The sequence below is a fragment of the Drosophila willistoni genome, assembly GCF_018902025.1.
Source record: "Drosophila willistoni isolate 14030-0811.24 chromosome 2L unlocalized genomic scaffold, UCI_dwil_1.1 Seg168, whole genome shotgun sequence".
NCBI classification, from domain to species: Eukaryota; Metazoa; Arthropoda; class Insecta; order Diptera; family Drosophilidae; genus Drosophila; species Drosophila willistoni.
The window spans coordinates 6,576,620-6,595,500 of NW_025814047.1; the positions used below are offsets into that span (position 1 = coordinate 6,576,620).

Genomic DNA, 18,881 nt, shown 5'->3' on the forward strand with positions numbered 1-18,881 from the left:
GTTTGTTATTGGCTTGAAAGTTACATTCCTCATATATAAGTCCGAGTAAGTACACATTTTTTCTTTTCAAGTGGTGTTTCAGCATGAAAATAAATTAAAAATTTAACTTATTATAGGAGTCGGAATTCTCAGAACTTGAATATCTTTTTTATATTACTTCTTATGCGTTCGAAGAAGATAATCTTTTCAAAATTTAAAAATGCTGCCAATTTTTTACCTATTTTCTAATTTGAAAGTAATCTTATAATTTGTATTAAAACCACTAAAGTTTTCACAAATATAAAGAATCATTACATATATGAGAGATAGAGAGAGGGAGTAAAAAAGGAAAACCACTTGTAATCCTATATATATAAAATTGTGTATATTTTCATATTCGTTTCTAACTAATTCACACAATTGTCTTCTTTCGTTTTGAACTATTTCACGCAATAGTCTTTGCGTTGTTGTCGTATGACCGCATTCAATTTGAGGCACTGTTGTCTCAGGTTATCATTGTCACCCTTGAGAATCTCAATTGTTTCCTCCTGTCGCTGTATGGTGTGATGAACCCTGCAAAAATGAATAGTTAGAAATTGATCTTTAAAATCAGAAATTTGTTTTGCAATTCTACCGCTTCTGCAATTGTTCCATTTCCTGTTTATGCCGTTCATTAAGAACATTCACTTCACTCTGCACATCCGCATGGAGATTATCTCGTAATTTATCCCGCTCATTGATGATATCTCCGCACATTTTCTTGCTGTGACTCAATTCCAAGTGCAATTGTTTGATCTCGGCTTGAGAATTACGAACTTGAGCATCGGCTTCGGCTAATTTTTCACGAGTCTCTGCATATTTCTCCCTTAAAGATTTCTCCACACTCTCAGCCAGATTAAGATCCTTTTCGTATTTCTCTTTTAAGCGGCTATAAGAAGAAAAGTAAAATGATTTTCCTGCGTGGTAAGTTAATTTTTGATATACTCACTTGATTTTCTGATCATGCTCTTCAGTAGTTTGCAGAGCATCTGCCTCCATGCGTACCACTAGCTCATCCAGCTGACGATCCCGTTCGGCTCTATAATGGAGACGAATGTTATTTTCCTTTTCCGCCTGGGCCAATTTACTTTTGTTCTCGTATTCCGTTTTCCAAAGCTCAAAGTCGGCAAGATATTGCTGTTCAATTGTGTTGATACGATTCTGATATTTCTCCTCCTGCTTCGCTATCTTTTCTTGCAGTTCGAACTTGGCTTGTTCCAGTTCGTTGTCCAATTCCCTTTGAGTTTCCTGTCGTTTGGCTTGGTAGTCGCTTTCCTTTTGACGCAGCTCCTTTTGCAGACGTTCACGTTCTGCAGCAAAATCTTCGGTCAATTTCTGACGTTGTTCGGTTTGCGATTTTTGTTCTTCCTCTAGTTGACGTTCAAAACGTTCTCGTATGGCAGTGCGTTCCTTTTCAATAATGGACTCTCGATCTTGGGCACAAGTCTCACGGATGCCATTCTCAATTTGTTCATGCTTGAGCCGTGCCTCTTCAAGGGCATCTAACAATTGTACTTGATGGGTACGCTTCAGCTCCGTAATCTCCCGTTGATGCTCACAAGTCATTCTATTGATTTCCGCCTCTAGACCCTTGACAGTGAGCTCCTGTTGCAATGATATATAGATTTCTTTAAGCCAGATGTTTAGACTAAAGTTTCTCTTCTTACCTTAATTTTCTTGGTATTTTCTCGCACCCATCGTTCACGACGTATTTTTTCAGCCGCCAGTGTGGTTTCTTTGGATCGGGTTAGTTCTGTATCCAAGCGATGTTCCCAGGCCTGATTCTGACTCTCCAAGCGACGGGTAAGGGCCGCAACTTTCTCGCATAGAGAACCCTTATCCTTGAGCAGTTGCTCTATGAAACCTTGATGTCGTTGCACTACCTCTTCATAGTGTTTCTTCTGATCGCGCATTTTGCTGGCATTAGTTGATTTCTCAACTCGCAGTGATTTCTGCTTCTCGGTGCGCAACTGAACAACGTGCTCTTTGGACAAGTGAATAGCATTGGCAAGTTCATTGGCTCGTAGACTCAAAGCTATGACACGCCGGGCCAACTGATGATTGGGCATCATTAGCAGCTCCGATAGCCTAAAGGTAAAGACCCATTTACACACTAAACCCAAGAAAAGATATTTTTTAATAATTCTTTCACCTACTTGGGCACTTCATCGGTTATATCGGGTTCCACTAGAAATTCCACCTCTGAACGATTGCTATCGGGTAGAGAGCGACGTGTCTCCATTAGGGTCTTATCGCAGCTGCTTTCCACATTGTTTAAATACGCCAAGATGTCTCTAAAAGAGGCAGGGTTATAGCTTGTAAGTGAATCATGGTAAATCCTTACTCAACTTACTTGTATTTGTCGCCACTTTCTGTAGGATTTGGACCCTCATTTAGACTCGTTGTCTCAGCTGTTTCGCAACGGGAATCCAATTTTAAATGAAGCTCACTGGGTAGCAGCTCCGCAAGATTATCTATAAATTAAATTTAGATTAAGATGACTTTTAACTCGTGGGTGTTTACCTCTCTTCTTATCCTCTTCTATTTCCTTGATGACCGAGACAATTTCATCGTAGGTGGAATCTCTGGAGTCCTCCTCATTGGAAGCACTATCATTATCAGGATCCTGATTAGCCTCATCCAATCCCTGTTTGTGCAGCTCGGCAAATTGTGCCAGAGCCTGTTTTTGCTCTTGCATACTCATCCAGCTGTCCACTTTATCGAGATTATATTCACTTAACTTACGTTCCTCCCTCAAACTACCCACACTAATGGCTTTCTTTAGTTTGCCAGGACTCGTATTAGTATGGGAAAGACTATTTCTAAAGGGTTTAATGTTTCCATTTCGATTCGCTGACACTTCCGCGCTTACTGGCTTAACATTCTCTTTCTTTTTACCCACAAATGGCGGAGCTGAGGCAACTTTTAGATAGTTATTGATGACAGAATCGGAGGAACTACTATTACCATATTGACGATGGCGATCCTCTTGAACGGCGGGCAGAAAATTATTGTTCTCCGAACCAAAATTGCGAGTTGTTGATGGTGTTTTATAATAGGTTGATCCACTTGGAGCACCACCATTACTACTCCCACTACTAACACCACTGAGATTCTTGTTCTCGGAAAGATTATTTTGCTTCTCCTTATTAGCGGCTTGAGAAGGAGCATATTTATCCAAATAGTTGGCCAATTCAATGTTATTATTGAGAGGCTCTGGAGCAACCACCTGTTTGTATTCCCTAATCACATTCAATTCGGGTGTCGGAGCCTTTTCCACTTTGTCAACGAAACGACAACTTGGCGCATCGCAGGCACATTTGGGCATGGCTTCATTTGTACTGGCAGTGGAAGAGGATCTTGTACTACTGCAGGTACAATTTTCGGAAGGACATTTGGGATATTCGTAGGTCTCCGCTAAGACTTCACCAGTTTCTCTAGATGCTGAGCCAAAGTGCACGGATTTCTTGGATTGAACTTCTGTGGACATTGTCGTCGTCGAAGTTGTTGGGGTCATCATGGCCAAAGGGTTTGAGTTTGTTACTGCTGTAGTCTCCATTTTATGAAGAAATGTGGGCAATGTTAGTGGTCCAGGAGCAGAGATACTGGAACGTTGTTCCTGCTCCTGCTTATCATTATCACAATCACTCGAATCTAAGTCATTGTGCATAGTCTGGGTATTGGGTTTACTAAAGGACACACGTCCCGGAAGATCTGGTTTGGCAGTCTTCTGCAATATTTGTCCCTGGATCTCCCAATTGGCATGAGCATACGATTTATTCTTATCCTGATTAACACCAACGGGCATATTGATCAAATAACGTTCTAGTTGCTGTTCCCCCTCACTATTGTGCGGTGATTTCTGTGAGTAATCCGATTCCGAAGATGTTCCCGAACTGCGACACAACCAACTTCGTTTTATGGGCTCCTCCAACAGTGACTTTAACAAATCCGTCGAGGACACTTGCCGCTTTAAATATAATGAGAGTGTAAGTGTTCCTTTACCCTACAATATATCTGAGTCTGAACTCACCTGTTTGTCCTTTTCACTGAAATAGGCACTAAACTTTCTACCAAATTTCGGATCTGCCGACTGTGGACGACCCAAAAAGGGCGAGGAACGACTACGCTGTTGCAGATAGTTGGCCGAACGTGGACGAAAATGTGGCACCGAGTTGTGTAAAGTCGTCAGGGAACGACTATTGTATTTGGGTTTCGTTTTTTGTCGTGTGGCTAGGTTAATCTAAAGATAATCCAATTAACCTATATATATATAGCAAAAGATAAAAAAGAGAGAGAGAGACGCACCTGCGAGCCCTTAAGACATAAATCCATAATTGTTACAACAATTCAGAGCTTAGTTATATGCCTTAGCCTCATCTAGTTGGTTGTTGTACTACAAACTGACTAACAGACTAACGGAACATGGCCAACTGATTTCAAAAACTCAAACTAAAAACTCACAGCCAACTAAACCAACTATTTTTGAGTAGAAACCTCCCCTTTAATATCGATTTAACGCACATGGCGCAAAGTGGCATTTCTTTTTTGGGGTGGTCAGGACAAATACAGGACAGGTGTTTCGTTTCGTACCTGTGTGCCAGTAATGTTGGTCAGCAATTTCAAAAAGAAATGCCAGCCAACCCCTTGTTGACATGACGACCATTACAAGAACCCCTCCACTAAAAAAAGGGCTCTCCCTCTCTCTCTGTGTGGACTCTGGCACGTGCTCGCGATATGATGATTCACTTTCAAATAACGTTTTCTATATGGGTTTTTGCCAATAATTAATAATTGCTTTTCGTCTCTGCTATCAATCAAATGTTGAAGCAAAAACCCACCCAACCAAATCAAACGTAATTAATGATATTAGGTAACTGATTATGTTTGGCGCAAACCAAAGCCAAAGTGAGAAAGTTCAATGTCGAATAGTTTCATTCATGTGCTCGCTCCATGGTCTTAAGACTTAAGTCTTTCATAGAATTATGTTTTTCCTCAGTCTTAATGGGTCTTAGAGTCCATTAAACCCTAACACAAAATATTTTAGATAAAAAAGTGTGTATTGAAGAGTTCGATTACTTGTGATAATAAATGGAAATTTGAATTGTAAGTTCTTTTCATTCAAAACTAAATTTTGAAAGTGAAACAAGGACATTTTCAAAATGTGATGTATAATATTTAATTCATGTATTATACCAAAATCTGAAAACTGTTTACCATTAGGCTTGTAATAATCATAGAACGAAATCAACTGTCAAACATTCTAATTCGATATTGAAATTGTCTATTTAAAGTTTAAATTTTAAAGACGCCTTACTTTTGATATGTTTACGAAAATAAAGAAGTTTTAATTAGATTTTCTATTAAATTAAAACCAAAAATGATTATTCTTTAAACTAAATCAAAAAATTTAAATCTATAAGCTTCATAACATAATATTAGAGAAAATTCGAAATGTTAGAATTTATTTTTATCTGAAGTTTTGACAAGAACTTACCTCTGTTAAAATAAACAACTCTTTTTAATAAATTTTACATCATTTTATTCTTATAATACAAACAACTTAGTTTAGCTATAAGAACAAATTGACATAATTTCAAAAACATTTAAGAACTAAACGCAAGATAATTCTGGGTTTCTTTTTTATGGTTTAAAGCATTGCACTTGATAATGATAATAATAATAATAATTTTTTTTGTTTGTGGATTTTTTTTTTATTTATAGATAATAATTTATTTAGTTATTTAAATATGTAGGTAAAGCAAATGTAGTTTAGGTCCTTGAGGGCCGCCTCAATTGTGGGTGGCAACTATTTAACTCTCTTCCCCTCCCTCTCGTTCTCTCACTCACACTTTCGATACTGACTTGATAAAATTAAATTTGGCAACATTTTCAATCAATGATCAATCAACTTACTTATTGTGGCAAAAACACAAAAAATACACGCACACATATTACACATTACATTTGGTTCCATGTAAGCATATGTTGTATATATATAACAAAAGAATTACACTAGATCCTGGCCAGATAATGGACTCACTCCTCGGCGGCACGCAGAACGGGAGTCACCTGAACCTCATTCTGTTCATCGCTCTTGATGTCGAATTTCAGTTTAGTCAATTCCTTGAGCTCACCATCGGCCGCCGATGTGGACTCGGAAGTTGTCTCCACCTTGACTGTGTCGGGATAATTATTCTCACCGCTACCCAATTCCTGGGAGAAGCTGACCACGGTCTTTGGCTCATAGTTGACACCCAAAGCACCGCTTGGATCGGGTGCTGGTATGCTGGGGCCATCGCCATTGGTGGCATGGCCATTCGTTTCACCATTGGTATGGCCATTGGTGTGGGAAATGGTTATGGCGGCTTCTTCTTCTTGTTCAGCCTGTCCATTCTGCTGCAGAGATGTGGCCACTGGAGTAACTGGACTAACTGGGGCAACTGTTGGCTCCACTACCTCCACTTGCGCCTCAACCGGAGCTGGAACAGTAACGGGCTCTGCTGGCACTGCCTCTGGCTGGACTTGGCTCTCCTCCACAGCCTTTGGTTCAGCTTCTGGTTCATCAGCCTCACCGGCAACAGCCTTGATGACCTCTTCAATGGCCTGGGCCACTTCCTGGGCAGCCACTGCTGCATCTTCCTCTTCAGCCACATGGTCATTGCCGTTGCCGTTGGTAACTGCAACTTCCTCTTCAGCCACGTGTCCATTGCCATTGGTTACAATTGCTTGCTCCTCTTCTTTGGTAACTTGCACTGGAATTTGCTCCTCCTCAACGACCTTTTCGAATACCGGAGCTGGCATTTCCAAGGCCGGAACTATAGCCGGACTGGCCATAGTCTCGACAAATGATGTACGATTTGGGGAGTCCGGTGAGATCATGACATGAGTGAAATAACCACTACGACGATTCTCAAAGTCCAATACATTCTCCTTAGCCAAACGCTCTTGAATGCGTCGCTGGCGTCTTATGAACTCGGGCACATTCTCATCATTCTCGACGGGTGGTGACAACGGATCCGCCTGTTTGGGACGACGTAAGATAACTTTGGCTGCCTCATTGTCGGTGGCTGTGCCATTGGCATTGCCATTGCCATTGGTGGCCCAATTGGCTGCTGTATTGGAGGGCTTAAAGACGCCATTGAACTTGGTGCCAATGATGAATTTGTTGCTATTGTTTACGTTGGCACTGCTGTTTGAAGTCTTGAAGGCATTGTAATTGTTATTGCCATTCGCTGGCGGTGACAATGGATTGCCATTCTCTTCGCCTTTCGGGGATCGAGCTATGGTAAAGTTGGGCTTGCCATGGCTAATCAGTAGCTTGGTGGCCGGTGAGGGGCTCTTGTCGGGCAATGGTGAGGGTAGACCACTACGGATTTGTATGCTCGGTTTGTTGTTGTTGTTGCTGATTGTCTCGGCCATCTCTGTGAGAGAGTTGGTTTTCGCTTTTGAACAAAATTTTCTATAGATTTGGCGCTTTTACTTTCCGTTTCCGTTTCGATCTTCGATCTTTCGCCAAGTCTAACGGTGCTCTAAAAAAACAACAACAACAAAACACACAAAAAACAAAATTAGTGAAATTGCCAAAAAAAAATAATAAAGCTTTAATTTTATGCATATAATTTTATGTTTTGTCATATTATATGGAATGTTGATAATGTTAGCGAAGGGAGATGAAAAAGTTCCAGCGATGACTAATTTCTCAATTTATTTTAAATAGAAATGTTTTATTTTTTTTTGTGGAGTTTATTGTGATTCATGTCGTTTAAACTAATCAAATTCGTATTAATTTTACAAGTGCCTCCCTAAACTCAAGTCTTTTTTCTTTTTTGTTGACTTGATAATAAATTTTGAGTACAATTTCATGAATTTTCATCTGCATTGCCCTATCATAAATCTTGAGATAAAGCTTTCAGGGCTTTATTTGAAGAACCCAGTAAAAGAAAAACGAGTATCTTTAGCTGGTAATTGAAGTAAGCAGAACATTTAACCATAACCGATATCTCGGATAAGATTAGCTACATATGCTTGAAAGTGGTTTTCCATGGTACTTAAAGTTAGTGCTTAACTGAGCTGCCGTCTCTTTCTCTGGAGAAACCTATTAAAGTGTGGAGAATCCATCAAAAATGTTTTTAAAACTCTGTTACAGAATTACTCTAAACAGGTATTCAAATCGCCTTTTAATACTTTTTAATAAAGAAGTTTTTCGCTATTTTTAAATTGAAATAAGCATGACTAATTGTATGTAAAAATGAAAAACTATAAATACTTTATAAAAATTTTAAATTTTGATTCAAGATTATTTTGAATAAGGAATTGAAAGTTGGTCGACTTGACTTGAGTTGGTGACCTTCCTTTTTGTTAAATAATAACAACCATTTCTAGCTTAAATTGATGAATAAAGAATAATTTTCAAGAATACAAAAAATATAATCTAGAAATAATCGAACAAGGTATGCAAAATTCTTTTGTAAAATCAATAAAAATTAAAAACTACTCTTTGTTTCGAAACTACTAATTAGTTGCGATCAAAGTCCCGAAAGTAATTTCTTTCCAACGTTTTTAAATACGCAATTAAAGTAAATTAAAGTGTCTTGTAATCAGTGTCAAATTTCTCTGAAATTCTCAAAACTTTGACAAAAAATTCGATTTAGAGAGAAAACTGTTTTTTTCTACCTTTAAAATTACGTAAATCTATTTATATGTTATGGCTTACAGACTGTATATTAAAACGTTAATTGAAACTTGACTTCCGGTACTAATCATTAACATATTTTTGTTAATATTCAAAGCAATTTTATAACCATATTGAAAGCTGCAGTAGACGCTCGCTAAATAGAAATATTGTTCTCTTAAACTTTAATTTATGCATTTTGTTATTCACAAATCAAAAAACGATTGTTGGTTATTAATTGAATCGGAAATGATTACTGGCATCCTGCAATCTTAAGAACTATCTTATCTTTATTATTTTCTTAAGCCTTTCAGGACCAGTTTAAACTCATTTTAGTTCGTTTCTGAAAGGGTTAATCCTGTTTTGATTCGTAATATTTCATTTATTAGTTGCAAAAACAAAAATGTTAATAATCGTTTAAGCAGGTTTTAGTACCAAATAATGATAGGCGATTTGTAAAAATTTAATTTATACTTTAAATTTCGTGTTTACAATCAAGCCTGAAGGATTTGTGAATCCTCTCATGTAATTTATTGTGAACCATTATGTCCGATTGACCTTCGCACAAGGAAATAATGTCAACATAGATTACGTTTTAATTTAGAAAAGTTGAAGGATCGAAATTCAAAGTAACAATGCTCCATAAATTACTCTTCTCTAAGTAAATTAAACGACTGAAGCAGTATTACTCCAGAGAACTTTGTCATCAATTTTAGTAATTTTAATTTCAGTAATCTATTCTTCTATAGAAGATTCTAATTTCAAAACAAGCTTATCAAATCTGTCACGCCCAATTTGTAAAAGGTTATACATTTTTTTTGTATTTCCCAAATGTATTGTATTTGAGTGTTTTATCTATAGTGTAGAATTTTATCAAATTATCTAAATTACATAACAATTGACCTAAAGCTCAGGGTCGCTTGACAAAAAAACAAAAACAGAACAAAAACAAACGACATTGATTGTTTATGGCAAACTCTATGACTGCTTAAATATCAATTAGATCGATGGAATGCATGGAAATGTTTGTGAGTTTGGGGGGGAATGTCATTATTTATAAGTACTACCCCGCCGGATGGACAACCAAATGGATTCGGTCTCATGTTTAGGCTAAATGTAGCGCCTCCAGTCAATCCACAAAACGAGCGATCGATCGATCGATCAGAGACACACATGTGACTGGCATACTGACTGAGTGATCGAATTGGATGACCAGCTCCTCATACTACTAGCCACAACCTTATCAGTTTGACCAACACATGCACGTACCTAGTCGCCGATTGATAGCCCGACGACAACTTTCATTGCCAAGCCACAATTTTTTATTGCCAAGACAGGCGGGAACAGGTGGGAGAGGCTAATTTAATTAAGTGCTGCAATTTATAGACCTACATACTCCTCTCTATTTCGATTTGTTTACTTGATATGCAGTCACTAACTACTCATAAATTCTGAATGCGTTCAATTTCATTTGTGATAAAAAGGTCAAGTTGTAAGTGCTTGTGGATTCTCGATTTTGTTAGTAGTTGAAGTGACTAAAAAGCAAATAATTTACTTGAAGAATTGGAGCAAAGGAATCTCAGCAAAAAATAAAATTCACAAATAACAAATGATTCATTATATATAGTAGTATATATAAATACTGTACTGATCTGACTTTTTTTATGTACAATGTGACATAGTGACTTAATTATTCATGGAACAATCTCAATCTGAACGTGTTTTGCTTTCTGTTTCTATATATATTGCCCTCCCTCCCTCTCTCTTTCTCTCTTTCTTGCTATTGCTGGGTTTTATAACAATTAAATAATGTCTGGGCAGTTGATAAAACTCAAATATTACCCATTATTTTTTTGTTTTCAACTTTGCCGACGTTTTTTATCTTATAAAAGTGTGTGTGATTTGTGGTGTTTGTGTGTGTGTGTGAGGGTGTTAATTATGTACAAATATTTTTTTTTTTTTTTTTGGCTCAATTGAACGTTAACTGTTGTGTGGTGGTTTTTTGTTTTGCCAGCCTTTATTTTTTTAATTTAAGTTGCTAAAAATATTCGCAAAGAGTGAATATTTTTGTTGTGCTCGCAATCGATTATATAGTATATAGATTTTTGTGATGGAGAATCTGACCTTGAAGTTTCTATGCAGTTATTTATATATAGCCAGTTGAGGTAGTTTTTTTTATTATTATTGTTATTATTATTTTTTTTTTGCATAAGGTGAGCCAGAAAGCACACTTGGACTTATGTAAAACCTCATTGAAATAAAACTGGTACTTACAATTAATTTAAAAGAAAAATTTCAACAAAAATAATCTATTACTTAATTGTTGAGGGCTATAAACTTTCATGTTTGCTTCGCTGATTTCATATATATATGGCTATATGAATGTATATAGTTATTTTTGATAAAGAGAGTCATGGGAAAACTTCAAGCAAATCGAAAAAAAACTAACCATAAATCACTTTTGTGTAGTTTTTTGACCAACACTCAATTATTACTGAGAGAACTATATAATAAACGGTTTCAATTTCATTTCAGCTTGTCTCGAACAGCTTAAAATTTTTACCTAAAATTTAAAATTCCATTGAGGGCATTTTGAGTTATACTATTGATAGATTAATACATATAAAGCACCCATTATTTATAGAAATCTATATGGTTTCTATATTTGCCTAATCTTTTAATCTATTAAGATTGTGACATGCTTTATATAAAGAGCAAAAAATTGTAATCTTTAATATCTGTAATGGATTACAATTTATAATATACAATTGCATTTACTTGATTCATGACTATAATAAACATTGCGATTATGATTTCTTATCGTTTTTTTTCATTTTGTAAGATCAAATGACTTTTTACAATATTTGTTCTCGGTTATTTTTTTATGATATACGTTTTTTTTATGAGATCTTCTAAATTTTTGAATTTGAGAATCAGCAGACTGAGTCATACATGTGTTCATTATAACGCAAATTTTTTTAAAGCCATTTAGTAGCTTTTAATCCTTTGTATTTGTTTCTAAATAGCTATGTTTGAGTCTTGAGAATTAGTTTTTAAGTAGTTACACAGTTCTGCATGTAAAGTAGTTGTTCAATTGTTTTTATTGAATTGTTTGGAAATAGTTTAACTTTTAAACTTGAGATTTAAAGGCTTTAATGCGAATTCATAGTTTACTTTCCGATAAGAAATTAAAGACATGAATAAATTGGATGAATTACAGAAAGTTAACGCTTTAAGAGTATTTTTAGAGAGGTTTTCAAAATTATCGCTAATAATTTCACCTATATTCTTTCAACTGTACTTAAGACAATTTCTAAACAGTTTTAACAAGATTTATCTCAATCGGATAGGAAAAAAAAAATTTTAAATTTGAATTTAACACAATTTTGAAAAAATTAAATTAAAATTCGGAAGTTTTCTCGAATTTTTCAACTAAATATTTGTGATTCCGCTTAATTTAAGTAATTTCTTTAACATATTTCCTAAAGTTATATCCTAATTTAATTAGATTTTAGAAAATTATAAATTGGATATTTAGAAAAAATTTCTGCTCGTTTGGTAAAAAAATTTATGATGTATCTCGAAATGCAACTGTAAAGTTCTTTTTCAATGAGTAATTTAAGACATGAAAATATTGTTTGAAATTGTCCGAATCAAAGGTTTGCAAAGTTAGGCCTTTTTTAGAATTTGGAAAGCTTTTTTGATATAATTTTAGACCTTTTTTCTCAGACTAATTGTAAATCAAAAATGTAAGGGCTTTTGCAAGGTTTTTAAAACAATATTTTCGCCAAATTTTAAATAATTTCAAAAGTTGAAGAATATTGACAAGGAATTCACAGCTCCAAAATCAATCGAAATCGAAAGCGAAAACACGTATATTGTTTTTATAAATTGATTGAACTTTGATCAGATTGTAAAGAGAGATAAGAAATTTGACGACAAATTAAAACTTAGATAGGAAATTTATTGAATGAAAAAAACTTTTGCTCCATAGTTATAAAAAAAATGTCTGACCATCTCTTTTCTTTAAAAGGTTTCTATACAGTTTAAATATCAAACTGAAACTGTATAATATTCGCCTAAATACTTAATCAGAAAGTTTTCGAAACGCATATTATAATATACACATATTGTTGAAATTTCTCTCCTTACGAACACCTCAAAAGCACTCAAAATTAAGGTGTGAATTTGGCTTAGGTATGTGCCAAAAACTTCATATACAAGCTTGACAAACAAAGTTTTTCTAGCTTAGAAATGTTTAATACGAAATGGAATGGATTGCGTGAGTTTTGTTGAGTGCGTTTTGGTTTGTCTAGTAAATCAAATGGAAATGGGTTTCTTGGCCCTATTTGATGTTATGTTTAAGGTGTGTTGTTGTTGTTTTGTTGTTACTATTGTTGGACTCTCATTGTTGTGGTTGCAAGCAAAGTAAACTCGGTCAACATAGACACACACTCAGACACACACACTTTGCTAGTGTGTGAATTGCAATAACAAGAGTCTGGGAATTTTAATTTAAACTACGTGTACTACAGCATGTAATAATAATAAATACAACAACACAGCAGGTAGGAGGGAAAAGAAACAACAGAAAAAAGTACACAATACCCACAATTGCCTTTACGTATTTGCCACTTTCAGTTCGTCGTGTTAATCTTATCATTTCTTTTTTTGGCAAGTCCCCGATAAGAAGCAAACATAATCCAGTAATAATATTACCTAATCATGTGATTAACAACTCCCCATTTTTTTTGTAAAAGAAATGAAATTAAAACAGAAATTCAAATGAAAAACCAACCAGCACACACATAAACCATAATAAAAAGAAAGTGAAATCGTTGTTTTGCATAAAGAAATGTGCATGCGGCGAGGTTCGCCTCTGCCTGTGCCTCTCTCTCTCCCTCTTTCTCTCTTTTTGTGCGAGGAGGAGTTCAAGGTACTCAAAAATATGTATGAATATAACTTGGGAGAAAAAAAAATATATAAAAAGTTGTCTGAATGAAGTTTAGGTTTTTAGTCTTTATAGAACAGCAACAATTTGTTACACTTTAGCACATTTAACGGGGCAGCAAATTCTCAAAGTCACGTATGATACATATAAGCCGAGAATCAATCAACGCGTCGTATGAGTAATTTATATTTACACGTTTGCAGGTTTTTTTTTTCTCGGCTGTGTTTTTTTTTTTTTTGGCAATACACGCACCTCTTCAATGGGAACCACGACAATTGGGGGGAGAGTTGACAACGAAAGATAGAAAGATAGCCAGGTTAAGAGCGTAAGAGAGCTAACTGTTGTTTTTTTTTTTGGTTTGGTTTGGTTTGATTTGTCCGCTGCGTTACCGTAAAATGCCAAAACGTATCTGAAACTGAACCTGAACTGAACTGAACCGAACTGAACTGCAAAAACAAACTTCAACCAATTCCCAATGTGGCCTAAAGCTAGCTAACTGAAGCCAACGTCGCGACGTCGCGTCGTAGACATCGTCGTTGGCGTCGTCGTCATTGCTCGGTTATCGCTCTGCTCGTGCGCGGCAAGCTGGCAAAAAAAAAAAAATAAAAAATAAATAAATACCTAAACGGCAAATGAGAAAAGTGCTTAAAGTTGTTTTTGTTGTTGCACCTATAGGGCCCTTTGGCGTGAAAGGTGGCGCTATTTATTTTCCTTTTTATCCATTTTAATTATGCATAATTTTGTATTTTCTTTTTTTTTTCTGTGTGGACAAAACTGTTCAGCTGTTAATGTTTAGCCAAATTGGCCACTTCCGACACTTTTTTGGGCACTCATCAAGTGTCAAGAAAAGCGAGTGAACGAACAAAAAAATAAAACTAGTTTACACGTGTCTTTAGCATGTGATCTACATAATTCAATTCGTAGTTCATAACTCAATTGAGTCATAACGAATGCTTCTAACTTGGCTCGAGAGACTTAGAGAAATTTTTAGTATTCATAATTATGAGTAGGTTTTCTATGAATACTATATATTTTTTTATAACCGAAACAAACTTTGCCCCTAGACAATAAAAAAAATGATAGAAAAGTTATCTCATTTACTTAGTCATCTCAGATTGACTAATTGTCTAACGACAGATTGTAAATATGGTAATACTTTTTAGTGAAAAGTTCCTAATTCAAAACTGAAAATGTTATTAAATTAGTTCCATCTTATAAATAACTTTCTAGCTTAAAAAATACTCGACTGTCTACATATATTTAAATCGAAGAGGAATCGAAAAAAACACAATATGTAGTAAAGAGAGCTGCATGAAATCGCACCAAATCTAATAGAACTTACTAGACTAACTTACTAAACTAACATAAGTACTAAAAGCTACTCTTTTTGAATCAATTTTTTCATCTTTACTGTTTTATAAAACATTTGTAAATCAAATTTTCCAACTTATTGAAAGATGTCTAGATCTGCTGATTAAAAAGTCGATAATGGGTTATAGTTTTTCCAATTTTTTAAAGTTAAATCGGTCTTTCAACATAATTTTGTTGGTAAGATGAAATATCAGTTATGTGGGGAAACTTACTGTCCGGGAGGATCCGCCGATTTATTAATATATAAATAACTAAATCAGTTTTTCGATAATCGATCAGATTATTTCACATTGTATAAATATCTTTTTGAAGAACTTAGAGTGCAATTTGTCTATGCTAACTGAGAAAACATGGTAGTCAGATTTTAAAAATTTTAATTCATAAATTATGATCTATTCAACATTTTGCAAATAATTATTTCCTTCAACATTTTTTAGATAGATAGTTTCAATATGTACATTAACGTGTCAGTGCGAAATAATTATTTCTAGTTTAGACTAAATTTCAAGATAGGATGAAACTTTCACAGATATCTTAATATGTATCTTTAAATCATAAGTTTTGTATGTAGGAATTCATTACAAGTTTTGGAAGTGTCTTGAGAATCAAATCTATGAAATTGTAATTTTTAAAAATAATTTCCTATTTAAATTTTGAAACAAAACACGATTAATACACAGTAATGATTTCGATAATAACTTAGCCCCCATGGAACTTTTTACATAAGAAAGATGAAAGGTTTTCTGCCGATTGGTAAGTTTTGTATTATGTATATCTTTAAGTGGGTCGTTAGAAGTGATTAGAAGTGCAATTAATGCGTATTCTTCAAGAATGTGCTTAATCGAAACCAATTTATACAAAGATAAATTTAAGTGGAAAGTAAATATTAAGGTTTTGTTTTTTCTAGAAGCTGACACATAATTCTCAAGGTTAAGACTTGTTTTGGTTTTCGAATTATTCTTGATTTTTATCCCAATCGTTTTTGAAACTTCCATTTTTAAGCAAAAGCCAACATCTTTTGTTTTTTCTGAATTATTTATAGGGAATTCAAAATACCCAGGCCAGATTCCTCGGAATTTTTCATTTTCAAATTATGTAACTGATCTAAACTCATTTTAATGCATTTTTGAATCGAATCATTTTGACTGTCATTTAATAAATTGTATAAAATCACGAAAATTTCGTTGAATTTCATAACGTTCTAAAGGAATTTCCTTTTTGCAAATTCATTCAAAAATTTCAAACAAATTTCAAAAACTGTCCAGATAGTTTCCTGTACGTGGCCCATTCCATTATTACTTGGTTGTCATTTCAGTTTCAATCACGTTTTCGTCAAACCGCATGAACTTTTGCTTCAGAAGCTTGTATGTACATAAAGGTACATACATATAAATTCACATTCCGAAACAGATTGGCATGTTGAAGTAGTAAGTGGTTCTCTTCTCTTGTCCATATCGATTTGATAACTTTCATGTCTGTGTATTTGTGTGTTTGTTTTTTTTTTTTTTGTTTTGTGTGTTTCATTTTGTGATTATTTTTCGTTGATATGGATATCGAAGTATATTTGGTTTTAGACATTGCTTTTTGGCTAGTAAAGCGGCCCTAATGCCCCATGGCTTCCGCACTCAATTTTCGTATTGGCCATGAAAAGCTGTAGAATTGCTAAAGGAGAGATGGTATGGCATGGGGCTTTGGGGGGGGTAAGTGGGAATGGGGCATAAAGGGGCGGAAGTTTGTTGTTATGGGAAAAGCTGTTTGACTTGTGTATGAGGTGTGGGGAGTGGCGCCCGTTGTTGGCGATAAATGCTATCTGCGCCATAGACTTATAAATGAAAAAAATACATACATATAGGTATATAAAAGAACCAGCACACGAAATTGAAAAATGGGGAAAAAAATAATAACTGGTAAGACTTTCAACTTGTTTTCTTCAATGGAAGAGGCTTAGAAAATACAAATGAAAGAGAGAAAAAACGACCCACTAAAACAATTAGTATGCAATTTTCACCTAAAAGATTAACAAATTTCTTATTAAAAATTATAAAAGTTTGTTAAAATTAGAAATCTGTTAGATTCCCCCGTTCAATAATTAAATTATTCCATAAATATTATGCTAAACCTCAAATCATTTCACTTTAATTGGCTTATAAACAAGTTTTCCCACTTTATGAATATAAAATCAAAAGCTTAGGCTAGACTGAAGGTTCTGTGCACTATACAGTGAATCGTGATGTAACTAAGTTTGTAGTGATCACATAGATAAAGTTTTGTATCGACAAAAATTCAAAATAAGATTATTTCTAATTCTAGGATTATTTAATTCAAACCTTTGATGACAATTTATACCTCCTAAAACCATTTAATATTTTATTTTCATTTCGTATAGACATTTAGTATCAAATAACAAGATATAACTATAACTTTTTAGGACCCCAACTCGGTTAATTTTTAAAATAGTCTTTTGTATTTTTCCGTTTCTAAATGAGTTCTATTAATTGGCAATCAAATTTGTAAAACATATTATTAACCCAATTTTATTTTACATAAAAATAGGCTACGATTTTTTTTAAATCGCCCAATAATTTATCAAGGTAAATTGCGTATAAAAACCTAATTGCAGCCCATAGAGATTGTTGATGAATGGTTCTAAGTGTTGATATAACTTTTGGATTTGTATCACACTTCAAAAAAGGCCCAAAACATTCGGAACACATAATAACAAACAAGATCTAGTAACTTTTTGAGTTTTTAAACGGATCTTATACTTTTGATTAGAGTTAGTAAACAACTCTTACTTTCCAACATATTATACATTAATTTCAAATTATTTTGCCTATCTCTGAATAAGTCCGTCATATCCGTTCATTAACAAAAATTAAATGTTTACAAACAATATCCGTTAACATTTCTATACCGTCAAGATAAAGTGAAAAGTAAAATACAAAATGGTATGCCCTTTAGAATATGTATTTGCATATTTGATGAGCCTTAAGAAACTACTTAATCTTGCCATTTCCATCTTAATTTTCAAAATACAGGAAACGCAACAGAAATTGCGAAATAAAGCAGAGGCATGTAGATCCCATATAAGCCAAGAATATTTAACACTTGATACATATATATAAAGGTCTATTCAGCATTCTACACAAGTCGCTAAACTCCCCTCGCAAATAGTTTTGCTACCAATTCCAATATTTGCACATCATTACAATTACCAAAGGCCTCTGGAATATGACTTTGTTTTAATGATCTATTTGCGAGGTTGAATAACACACTAATTGACACACAAACACAGAGAGACACACGCAGAGAAAAATAGAGAGAAAGAGAGAGAGAGAGAGAAATAGAGAGCAACTCGCATACTTATTTCTCGAGAGTTCAAGTCAAAGTCGGCCGTTTGTAACCTTGACAAAGAAAAGCATTTTCAATTAACCGTTAGAGGCTGCAAATTGCGAGAAACCAAGAAGAAATAGATAGATGGTTGAGCGCGAATAGAGAAAAGCGGAGACACAACACGCAAATTGTTTAAAATTTATTAATTATACAAAAAAGAATTTGTTTTAATTTGCCGACAACAGAACACAAACAAAAATGGCCAATTGATTGGCGCAAATTAGACTTTCTTTTTTTTCGGTTTATAAGGTAAATTAGCTAATTACAATATTTGCATATTAAATGAAACATACACAAAAATGGCAAGTAATATGCTTAAAAACTTTCAAAACGAATTTGAAGTGGAAAAAATTATACGGACAACAACAAATGCTCAATAGCAATAAAGATATAATAAAAACCGATCTACACCCGAGCGTTATATATTTGAAACTGAACGCAAAACTCAAAATCAAACTCTGCCCCGGCAATGGA

At 34.4% G+C, this 18,881-nt stretch overlaps 2 protein-coding genes across 5 annotated transcripts; both read right to left on the reverse strand.

Moving 5' to 3' along the window:
• Nucleotides 1–342: 342 nt before the first annotated feature.
• On the reverse strand, nt 343–4,462 carry LOC6640683 (centrosomal protein of 131 kDa). Of its 3 annotated transcripts, none has more exons than XM_023175036.2 (10): nt 4,327–4,462; nt 4,052–4,261; nt 2,986–3,988; nt 2,542–2,940; nt 2,372–2,492; nt 2,175–2,312; nt 1,686–2,106; nt 968–1,623; nt 614–907; nt 343–552 (listed from the first exon to the last, which is right to left on the reverse strand). In XM_023175036.2, exons 1-10 carry the CDS (start codon nt 4,351–4,353, stop codon nt 420–422), a joined length of 3,402 nt encoding a protein of 1,133 aa, XP_023030804.1. In that variant the 5' UTR covers nt 4,354–4,462; the 3' UTR covers nt 343–419. The 3 variants fall into 3 exon arrangements, with proteins under 3 accessions (XP_023030804.1, XP_023030805.1, XP_002063985.1); XM_023175037.2 differs by having other exon boundaries at nt 2,542–2,931; nt 4,327–4,461; XM_002063949.3 differs by having other exon boundaries at nt 2,542–3,988.
• A 1,452-nt stretch (nt 4,463–5,914) lies between these two features.
• On the reverse strand, nt 5,915–18,716 carry LOC6640684 (actin cytoskeleton-regulatory complex protein PAN1). Of its 2 annotated transcripts, none has more exons than XM_047009803.1 (2): nt 18,701–18,716; nt 5,915–7,550 (listed from the first exon to the last, which is right to left on the reverse strand). In XM_047009803.1, the coding sequence occupies exon 2, from the start codon at nt 7,438–7,440 to the stop codon at nt 6,058–6,060; it is 1,383 nt and encodes a 460-aa protein (XP_046865759.1). In that variant the 5' UTR covers nt 7,441–7,550; nt 18,701–18,716; the 3' UTR covers nt 5,915–6,057. The 2 variants fall into 2 exon arrangements, with proteins under 2 accessions (XP_046865759.1, XP_015034126.1); XM_015178640.3 differs by lacking the exon at nt 18,701–18,716 and adding an exon at nt 13,896–14,018.
• Nucleotides 18,717–18,881: the final 165 nt, after the last annotated feature.

What these genes read in the sequence shown, in the direction of transcription:
- LOC6640684 (XM_047009803.1), bottom strand. Translation starts at nt 7,440, where the DNA reads ATGGCCGAGACAATCAGCAACAACAACAACAAACCGAGCATACAAATC.
- LOC6640683 (XM_002063949.3), bottom strand. Translation starts at nt 4,353, where the DNA reads ATGGATTTATGTCTTAAGGGCTCGCAG. An exon ending in GAAAGTGGCGACAAATACAA is followed by an intron (nt 2,313 to 2,371) that starts GTAAGTTGAGTA and finishes TGCCTCTTTTAG; the next exon opens with AGACATCTTGGCGTATTTAA. An exon ending in ATGGAACAATTGCAGAAGCG is followed by an intron (nt 553 to 613) that starts GTAGAATTGCAA and finishes TCATTTTTGCAG; the next exon opens with GGTTCATCACACCATACAGC.